Below are 11342 nucleotides of genomic sequence, written 5' to 3'. Positions count from 1 at the left end.
CCCCCATGTTAATGAATAGGCCCCTGATTGCAGAGCTGCACACAGGGAGAATTACAGCACGGGCCGCCTAATGAGCAGATACACTGCAGTGCCCTCATCTCGTGCCTATTCAAATCACTCCCCTTCTCACTGATGAGCTCTCCCCTGCACAACAGTCAACAAAACCTCTGTACAAGATATCTTCATCACCAGCGTCCACCCTCCTCCTCCTCGGGCTTATTTCAAATGGTATACTTTTTCTTTTATTTCTGCTTTCCTTGAGGAGATTTTTTCATTGAGTTGATGATACTATTCACAGCATTAGAATAGCAGATGGGCTATACAATGTGCTTTTTGTCTTTTGACACACAAATATTCATGTGGGAATTGAGAAGGTATACGGAAACTATTTATCTAATCAGAAATATTCCAAAATGAGATTACAACTGCAGATGTATTTATTATGACTTAAAACATATGGAGCACTTCAAATCATGTTGTAGTTTGCATTTTTAAGTAAACTGCAATAAGTCCACTAATTTCAGTCTAGACTCCATATGACCAAAAATGTGTCTGCCTGACCCCACATGAGTTAATTTGTCATTTAATTTATGTTCTCAGATCACGTTTGGGGACAGTTATTTGGGAAACTCTCCACTGTGCATTTTGACTGCAGCCATTATGGAAGTTGCACAGGACGACTGGCAGGGAGCCAGAAAAACTAAGAGCTGTATCACATTTCTAAACAAAAGTAAAACAAAGGAAAGCACACAGAATTGACTTTGCTGAGCAGTACATTGTGTGCTATACTGTGAAGAAAGTTTTTATATGTAAACTCTAACAGTTACAGTAGCACAGAACCACATCAGCAGAGCTGATGACAAGAAAGGACATAACTGAAACATGATTCATTCAGTCCAGGCCGACAGCCAATGTGTAGTACAATGTGGACATTTTAGACAGAAAGTGAAATGACCAATGTTTTAAATGGTTGTATAAAACAGTGCTGGGATCAGAACCAAACTTAGTTGGTTGTCTACACTAATTTACTTTTAAGTCTAAAACAGTTTAAGCTGCTCTGACAGCACTTTGTCTTTGACTTTCCTCAAGTCATAAATCATTGACAAGATTGAAGATGCTTCATAAACTTGCACCTTGAATCTTATAATGATATTGTTGTTTTTCTAGAATAGATTAGAACATTTTTATTGGCAGATGCGGAAATGGGCACAGGATCTTTCTTTGAGTGGTTAAACAGATGCAGTGACCGCCAATACAGATCAATGTATTCTTTTCACAAACAAATGGATCTTTAACATGTCCAAACAATGGCCCAGGGGCCAAATGCTACCCTCATGCCATTTTTTGTTGGCTCTCTGGCTTGCTGTTGGATTTGCCCAAATTGCCTGCTACTTTTTACGCAAATGTATAAACCATCACAAACACAGAGGTGTGAGACAGTTCTGATATTAAAGTTCAAATTAAGGTGGCACACAGCTCTGCTAATGCTCATATTTTAAGGATACTACATTGACCATCTCTGTAGCCTATGCTTAGGTAAAAGAAGCATGAACAACCCTGGATGAAAACATTTAAGTTTGAGGTGCACTTTATTGTCCCAGTTGGGAAATTTGTCCTCTGGATTTGGCCCCATCCTTCACTGGGACATCTTCTCAGGAGATCTGGAGCTGGGCTTGAGGACCCATCTCCAGATCTTTGTGCTGGGCATGGTCAAGAGACTAGACTACCGGAGGATTTGACCTATTGTGCATGTTTTGGGTTGATGGGGGTCTTAGTTCTGATCACCACTTATCACACTCTTGGGAGGGTTGTCTTGGACACAACCACAGCAAGCATTCTTTGAACCACCAACCTGTGTGTGGTTAGAACATAAGATTTGAATAATTTCATTAAATTAGCTTATAACTCAGCTTTTTTTTTGAACGAAAATACCCGTTCGACACCAAAGTGTGGTATATTATTGGACCACAAGGTGGAGACACGCACATGGCAATAGGTTGTCGTTGGTCCAAATGTAATTATAGTGAAAAGCATCTCGTGCAGTCACTGATCTGAGAAGATGAACATTTCCTTTCCCGTGAGAGAATTATTCGGAAATAATGTTACAAAGGTTAAATCAGTGTCGGTTACCTTGGTGAGTAGAATTTAATATAACTTGTGTATCAGTTTGATTTATAAACATCACGATATTAGTCGCCAAACCAAAAGGCATAACATGACATAACACAGTGCATTTTTCACTTTCAAATATACTTTACTTAGCTGTGCGGTGTTAGTATTTAGGGATGTCTGGGAGTGGTCCTCTTGAAAGACACTAAACCAGGTCAGGAATCTGGTGATCTGATATTCCTCAGGGAATACCACTCTGAGGAATTAAGAATCATATTTTCAATGCAGCAACAGGTTTTGGAGGCCTGCGGGTAGATAAAACGTGTGTGCTTGCATGTGTGTAAAATAAACCAGGTTTACTGTTCCACTGCAGCCCAACCAACGCCCAGCATTTCTCATAGCATTTCTCAGGGGTCTTTACTTTCTATTCAATCTGTCCACCAATTGTTTGTGCTTCCTTCTACCTGCCCTGATCCCACTGGGCCGTCCTCAGGTGTTCACATTGCTGTGCTTTGTGTTCCAGGCTCAATGGGGTCAGTGTGGAGACAGTGGGGCCCTGTCTGTAGCTCGCAGCACCGGTTTTAAGGCTCAGCTGCTGGGTCACAAGAAGACCTCAGGAGGCTGATGTCACATAGGCAGACTTTTGTTATCTGTGATTTCATTTGTAAGTTTAAGCCAGTATAAACTCTGCAAGATCAACAAAATCTTTCTCCACTTATAACTTTCTAACATCTCTTAAATCCTTTGATCCCTATGTAAAAAAGTAAGGGAAAATTCAATTAAACTGATTCAAAATCTTAATTTAAGCACACAAGGACAGAATCTTCAATCTTTTATATCCCACTTCACTGGTGAGATGTAATAATATGACTCACCGGTATTTCTCTGGTCCCAAATGGTTTCATGTTACACCCCAGGAGCTCCACCCCTTCAGAGTGGAGCATCTGCAGCCAAATACACCTGAGAAACGGCAGGCTAGAACCTGAGTGACGAGCAACTGTCCACAGCCTGCACACAAAACATCTATGTAAGTAACTGCATTTTCTATTTGGGTGATTTTGAAGAATTTGGTGATCTGTGTAAACTTTCTGCTACATTTGAAGAGTTAATGTGCAAAAGCAGAGGCTTACAATTTCAAAAGTTCAATCTATTTTAGTGCAGTAGAAATAACATTTCATCCCTCCTTTATCACATCCCCTCAACATATACTGAGAAAAATAACACGAGATATTAACAACAGAGATTTGACTTTGTGAATTATCTCTTTATTTTGTAATTTTATCCATCATCTTGTCTAAAATGCCCCCTTGTAAAATATTTTATGTATTTATTTCACAGGGACATTTGCATTCCCATCATATGGGTGACCGATGTCATGCACATAAGGCAAATTTTCAGCTCCCATCAATGGTTAGGCTTTCAAACTCAGTCATTCACTTGCTCATGCTACAAATGTTACACACTTTTGTACAGTTTTGGTGACTTTTCAGCAAAGACTTAATTCTGAAGGTGAACATTTTGAATTAAGATATAGTTTTGATTTCTGTGGGTAGAGAGTTGCACAGCTACAGTGCTTATAAGTCTATATAAGTTCTACTTCCCAAAAGAAGTCCTGTACTGACTCTAGCTGTTTCGCCTCTTGACAATTGTACTTAGTGGTTTGGGAGTCAGATTGTTAATACATTTGAATAACATAATAGTAATTGTATTGAATATTTTCCTCTGCAGCGGCATCATGGCCTCTGTGCGCAGTCACTCCGTCCGTCAGCCATCCTTCTCCAGCATGTCTGTGCGGGACAGCGGCCGCAGCCTCCGCTCTAAAGCGCCCGTCTCCTTTTCCACTATGAGCAACCTGTCCCGCTCCGTCTCCATGGGCAATGGGCTCAACATTCTCAGCTCTTACAATGGACTGAATGTAGGAGCCAGTGAAAAAGAGACCATGCAGGGCCTCAATGACCGCCTGGCAAACTACCTGGACAAGGTGCGCTCGCTGGAGAGGTCAAACTCTGAGCTGGAGGTCAAGATCAAGCAGCTCATGATGGAGAAATCGCCTAAAGGGCACGACATTGAGGGGATGATGGCCCAGGCTCACGCCATAGGACAGGAGGTCAGTTATAACAGCTGCTCACTAACATACAAAATAGACATTTACTTCTCTTTCTGTGGTCAAAGTTCTTTCAAAGTTCTTTTTATTAGTTTCCCTTTGTTTGGACGGAAGGGTCTTCTCTGCTGCACACAAACAAATGCATAAGGTGCATCACTTAACTATCTCCATAGAGACACAGTTGGTGCCACCAAGCCGAGTTACAGGTCAGATCTGTGGTGAGGTGACCAGGCTCACAGTTAGGATGAATCTTTATTTCTCTACGCTCCATGTTTGTCCTTCCCCAGTCTCATCCTCATTCCATGCTATACTGTCCTGTTTAATACAGCCTATGGGTCAAAAAATAGCTCTAACTGAATAAATGCAAAATAGAGTTAGACACACTTTATTGATGCACCAGGAATATTAGTTGGACGCTGTAGCTCACACATTACAATATAATAACAAAGAGCAAAACATAAGCGGAAATTAAAAGTGTCAAAAATAAGATGCACAGATTTGTTTGACAATAATTTGAGACAAGCGGGTGTCAGACCCAGCACCAGAAAAGGTTAGTGCACCTTTAACTCGGTATCTCTGTGCTCTGTCCTTTTAGGTGAGAAAAAAGACCCTGGAGAATGCGCGGATCATGTTGGAGATTGATAATGCCAAGCTGGCTGCAGACGACTTCAGGGTCAAGTGAGTGTCACAAAGCACTTCCATTTTTTAATGTGGCTGTGAGTATTTACAAGACCGTGCCAGACTGAAAACCAGTGGGAATAAATGAGTTTTCTGACAGAAGCCTTCCCACAGCGGAACGAAGAACAAGTGGTCTTTACAGTAATATAGCGGATGTGATCGATGAGCAGGTCAGGCAGACGAAGAGAATGAAAGAGCTTGTAGAGAAGGTTGATTTTCACACTGTGCTGCTGGTATGTCATTGATAGGATGTGGGAAATGTGTATCTTTCTGTTGGTATTCATGACATTAACTGGATATATTGCAGTCTATCACACAGCACACAGGCAGATCTTAGACCCAAATCTTTCAATCAGTTTATAACTTGCTATAAAATGGTTTAGTAAACAAAAGAATAACACTTTGCTTCTTGTAATTTAAATAATCTGTACTGGTCAAAACTGAACTGCTTAAAGAAAAAATGCTATTGGTGTTTTCAAATGGGGAGCATGAAGCGGATATCTGTATCAATTGTACTATTTCCATCATGAATATCAATATCAACAGGTTTATGTCATATTTTACCATCTCATTTTAAAATAATAAGTCTTTACAGCGTGCTGTGATGTCATCTGAAACCCAGCACTTCTCCTTTATAATCCTCCACTTTGTCTTTGTGCAGGTGGGAGGCTGAGGCCACCTTGTGTCAGTCTGTGGAGAGGGATTGTCAGGCTCTGAGAAGGGCCAAATCGGACCACGACCAGATCATCGCGACGCTGCGTGGAGACCTGGACAGCCTGAAGGAGGAGCTCTACTTCCTCAAGAAGAATCATGATGAGGTGAGAATAGGAAACGGTTGAGGGAGACATTTTACATTGTCTGTGCTGCATGGGATTTGGGAGAAAGGAAATCAAATGAAATACAATTTCCTCACTGTGCATGATTAATATGATAATGAAGAACTAAAAGGAGAAAGTGTTCTTCGAGCTTGTTTAATCAGAAACCTCTTGTGAAAAAGCATTGTCCAAGAGGGTTTGATTAGTAATCATATGAAAAGCCTTAAATTCAAAAGACAAACTATTGTCATTGCTGAGTTGTTCATTTACAAAAACATTGGTTATGTCAATGAAATAAAAGGATTTAGTCAAAGTTTTTCCTCAACCCTACAAAAAAGTAATTTATTTCTGGCACTATAATCTCCGGGTATAATATCAGTGCTACTAAAGTTGAGCGTAAACAGAATATGATGAGAATCGCTGTTACGTATACAGTAAATTACAAGCGTCACCTGAACATCTCAATCAAAAGTGGTGCTTTTTTCTTTCAGTATACAGTTTATGTTAGCCCAAGGAGAATAAAGTTCATAAGTGTACAGTGTCTGTAACACGATCGCAAGAGCTGGACAGACACACCTTTTCTTTTGTGGTCATGGGGCTTTAAGATAGTAAGATAACACAGAGCATGGTTATATTTGAGCCAGGAGCACTGTGCATGTTTAGTCAGACAGGCGTGGTGTCCAGGATGTAGGCCGGCCAAAGGAGCCATAGAGTTAGAATGGTGAAACTGCTACAGTTATTATCAAAGACTGTATCTAGGTCAAAAGAAAAAGACAAGGGATGGCTACAGAATTTATATGTAACAAAATCTTCCCTGTAAAATGTTTTATGCAGAGGTACAACTAAAGCAGATTCACTGGTAAATATTCAATAGCAATACAATTGTAATACTGTAATTTAAGACCTGGAAACAACAGACTGTCTGAGAGTGTGCCATGTTAGAATGGCATGTATAGACAAAGCATGTTGGTGATGAGTTTCAGTTGTTTGAGTGTTCAAATACTGAAGTTGCTTTATGTAGAGAGAAGTGTTTGTCTAATTTTTATGTGAAACACCCAATATTGTATAAGTTTATGTTACTAATGCAAAAGTAAAGTCCAGAGATTATTCTTAAGCTTGGCACTGTATTGAAAAAGGTCCTTCTTTTGTTAAAATAGTGTATGTAAATATATGTGTTTGTGCTCGATACCATAGATGTGGTTGTGAGCACTAAATGAATCAAATAATAATAATGATACAACTAAAGAGTAGACATTTATTTGGAAGTGATAAATAGACTTTCAACTTAAATATAAAATCAGGTTGGTTTTCCATTGTGAGTAAATCAACATTACATGAATGTGGTCTACTTCCTTCAGTGTAGTGAAGACTGCAATGAGTGTTACAGGTTAAATAAAACAGTCCTTCCATAAGAGAATGTACCATCATCGCCGTGAGAGCTGCGCAGGACCCCAGTCTGCTGGGCGTCTCCATCTCAAAGTCACTAACCAAACCTTTGAGGACAGGGAAGGTCAGACCCGGGCAAAGGAGAAGAGGTGGTTTGAGAGAGGATTCAAAGAGGCAATATTTTCAGCTCTCTCAATCCATCTCTGAACAGAAGTAGTGGGTCTAAAGTACAATTTATCACCAATCTACACCTCCGTCCTCCCAAAAAACAAAAACAATAAGACTAATCAGAGGTTCATGCCCTTGAACGAAGAACGATTATGCAAAACACCTTAAAGTATTTCAATAGACTTAACAAGCAACAGATACTCCTGACAGTTAAAAAGGTTTGCTCATCCCCTCAGAGAAATATAAAAGCAGTGACTCACCAGTTATTTTTCAGAGCTGAAGAAGCTACTTAGATGAGTGGCAAAACGTCTTTACTCTAAAAACATTTGTCCAGTTGACAGAATTACACATAGACACATAAATGTGTAACATTGCCACGTACACTACCGCTAAGATGCACTGATTCATAAAACATTTTGTCCCTTTCTTCTGATAGGAAATGAGTTCTATGAAGCTACGTCTGTCGAATGAGCAGGTGAATGTGGAAGTGGATGCAGCCGCAGGACCTGATCTGGGCGGCATCTTGGCTGAACTCAGGGTCCAATACGAGGGCATCGCTCGCAAAAACAAGGAGGAAGCTGAGACCTGGTATCTTAAGAAGGTGAGTCGCAAAGACCTATTTACCCGCTTAACGACTTACTAGTATACCACAAATAATACAACTACAACAGGAGGACTGGGCGATGTACCAGAAAATGTACCTCGTTGTGCCATTTAACACAAAAAAGTCACATTTGTTCCTCCAAAGTCTGAACTTTACTCCAAACCACAAGCTTTTACTGAGGATTGGCTGTCAACCTCTCGAAGACCCAAGTATAGCACTGACGATTAGAAAATCAATCTCGATTACCTGTACAGTTTGATTGATTGCACTGCTCTATACAACACACGACACCTATAAACGATAATACCTTCTTTGTGTCTTAGGAAAGGTCTGTCACAATAGAAAAAATAAAAACATACAAAATATTGCAATAAACAACAATATTGAGGACCATTTTAGCAAGTTTGTAAACACTTTTGAGACTAATTATTATATTATAAGAAAAGGCCCCATCAAAGTCCCAATTCAGCCTTTCATTTATGTTTTATTGTGATAAATGTTTTTGCATCCGGGTCTGGAGGTTGTGCTCCTTGCTACATTTGTATTAAAAAAAAGTATTTCCTTCTACCCCTCAAATGTTACAAAAAATGTACAGATGATAAAATATTGTTGTTTCTTAAACGATAGGTCAATAAAGTAAAGTCATTATTGTGACAGACCTATTTTATGACTTTCTAAGGGCGTCATTTGAACAGCTCCAATTTTACACCCACATTTTGACGGGCACCTAATGGCTGGTGGGGCTCTATGTATGTATTTGTATGTATTTGTATTTATGTATGTATTCTGTAGTCTTGTCAGTACAAAAGGTCACTCACTAATGTGTTGGTGTTGGTGTCGGTGTGACAGTTGGATGCAGTGCAGTCGGAGGTGAAGGAGAGCAATGAAGCCCTGCGCTGTGCCCAGAGTGAGCTGAGCGAGAGGAGACGCTTCCTGCAGGCTCTGGAAGTGGAGCTCGACAATCTGCGGAAACAGGTAATTATGAATGGTCAAGAAATAAGATAAGATAAGATATTCCTTTATTGTCCACACATGGGGAAATTTCATTGTTGCAACGCAGGTAGATACAGAGGAAAAGGACAGATAACTTATAGGAAGTTTAAAAAACACTCTTAATAGAAGAACTCTTATAAACAAAACTCTTATAAACAAAAACTCCTATAGACAAAACCTCTCATTTTCTAATAAGGAATGGAGGTTAAAAATAAAGATCGAATAAAATAAAATAAAGCGTAAGACAAGATAATACTATAATAATGGTAAAAAATATGATTATTCACGTTGTTCAAATCAAATGTCAAGGCAACTATATCCTTGCCTACTGCCTGTGTCATGAATGGATTTAAAGATTTGTGATTCCGGAACCTGAATGATCAAAAATGACATTGTATTGTTCACTGTAAGTTTTTTGTGTTTTATTGTTTTATTCTGTGTTTTGTGAAGCACTTTGTGACTTCTGTCTGTGAAAGGTGCTATACAAATAAAATGTACTTACTTACTATCTATATATATGTTTAGCCATTTAGCCTAGTTACAGGAAGTCATTAACAACATATCTCTTTAAATAATGACTGTGTGACGTGTTCCACCCGCACAATATTGGCTTGAACGAAAGGTAACAGCTGGTTGTTCCTGTCAACAGATATAATGTTATTTCTGTCTGGGATATCAATCAAACTTGTCCCATGTTAAAAAGTGAAACATTATAATGAGTTGTCTTTCTGTAGGATGAATTGTGTGGACAAATATAGCTTGACTTGACAGGTGAAACACTAAAGACAAAACATCACTCAGTGGTTAAGTGGGCTGTTTATCTTGGCAAGGACCACAATTAAATAGAGCTGACCATATCTGTTTGTATAGTGTCATTCACATTAGGAGAAACCTTGTTTGAGAGGCAGATGCAGAGACAAAAGACACACAAAAAACAAATACAACAATTAGGACTATGATATTAATGACATTTTAATTGAGATTCAATTATTTCTAATTGTCAGTGCTCGTTTAATGGAGCGATCTACAGCCATTTTAGTAACAACATGTGGTTTGAACCAGAATTCAGACTTTAAAGGATGACATTTTTTGTGTTAATTATTGTCTTAGGAAATTGAAAGGCATTTTTATTCGACAGAAACAAATATAATAAAAAAAAATCGAGATTGATGAATTTTGAGGAAAAATTTGACTTGCAGATATCACTATTTTGTTTCAGTTTATGTTCATACTTTATGGCCTTCTTCAGATACTTTTTCTCAATAGTCAATGTGGATCTGTGTGAAAACTTGTACTAAAACTTCTACCAATCATTTCTAAATCCAGTAATGACGCTGCGGTATGTCACAATAGTTATAGTGGCAAATGTACTAAAATTCTAAACAAGTGTATTTGTCTGCTTACGCTTGTGACAGGTGAGTGTGCTGGAGGCCAATCTGGCAGAGACGGGCCATAAGTACTCGATGGAGATGGACAGACTGCAGAGCACGCTGACACAACTGGAGGACGAACTGTCTCAGCTGCGCTTGGACATGCAGCGCAACAAGACCGACTATGAACAACTGCTGCGCATCAAGCAGAACCTGGAGATGGAGATCGCCACCTACAGGAGGCTCCTGGAGGGAGAGGAGACGTGAGAACATTTATTTTCTCTGAGCATTCTTCAAATAAAGTACACAACATAAATTATACTTCCAATCAAATTAGTAATAGTGGCGCCAGTGATATCATGATGAGTAATACATAAATCACATATCTATCTAACAAACAAATCTTACTTTTATCTCTGCAGGGTCAAAGAAATTCCTCCGCCTCCTAAAAGTAAGTTATGTTTTTGACAATTGTGTTCAAAGTCTTCACAACTTTAACCAGTTTGAAAACAACCCTTATGTCCTCCTGTGTTACAGAAGATCCGGATGTTCGCACGAGGAAGATAGTTAAAGTTGTCACTCAAACTATGATCAACGGGAAGGTGGTTGATGAGTCGAGTGAGGTGGAGCAGATCGAAGAACGCAAGAAATAAGCCATATGTTTCTGGAATCAAAGATGAGATGAGAGAACCCTTATTTGTCCCACAATGGGGAAAGTCCAGTGTTGTGACTCAAAGTACAAGAAACGCATAGTAAAAATATGCAATAAAAAAATAAATAAAGGTAAATAGCTATTAGAATATACTTCAATTTAGTTGAGTAGTTGTGTATTTTTTCTTGTTAATTTTCATGATGATATGAATTTTAAGTTTATACGTCTCATTTGCCAAAATGTACGAAACATATTTCTCATATATTACACAACTGTAGTGTAAAATGTGTACATTGTGTGTGATATTATACATTGTTTGTCTGTTATGTATTTCTTAAAGCATTAAATATGTTTCTCTTGAGTCAACAATCTATTATCATTTGTTGGATTTTTAGAATTTGCTTATAAACTATTGTGTTGAAGACTATTGCGTTGTCCCGCCAAAATCTCACCAACAACCTTA

General features: G+C 38.8%; 1 protein-coding gene across 1 annotated transcript; it reads left to right on the top strand.

The window, feature by feature from the left end:
* The first annotated feature begins 3837 nt into the window (after positions 1–3837).
* On the top strand, positions 3838–10905 carry krt1-c5 (keratin, type 1, gene c5). The gene is made up of 8 exons (XM_072433672.1): positions 3838–4216; positions 4809–4891; positions 5553–5709; positions 7697–7861; positions 8714–8839; positions 10273–10490; positions 10650–10678; positions 10765–10905. The coding sequence occupies exons 1-8, from the start codon at positions 3845–3847 to the stop codon at positions 10878–10880; spliced, it is 1266 nt and encodes a 421-aa protein (XP_072289773.1). The 5' UTR covers positions 3838–3844; the 3' UTR covers positions 10881–10905.
* The last annotated feature ends 437 nt before the right edge of the window (positions 10906–11342 follow it).

The sequence above is a fragment of the Eucyclogobius newberryi genome, unplaced genomic scaffold, assembly GCF_026437365.1.
Source record: "Eucyclogobius newberryi isolate DKJ021-1_F unplaced genomic scaffold, fEucNew1.0.hap1 SCAF_6, whole genome shotgun sequence".
Taxonomy (NCBI): Eukaryota; Metazoa; Chordata; class Actinopteri; order Gobiiformes; family Gobiidae; genus Eucyclogobius; species Eucyclogobius newberryi.
The sequence above is the reverse complement of the archived record's forward strand: the minus strand, read 5'-3'. Positions and strand labels throughout refer to the sequence as shown.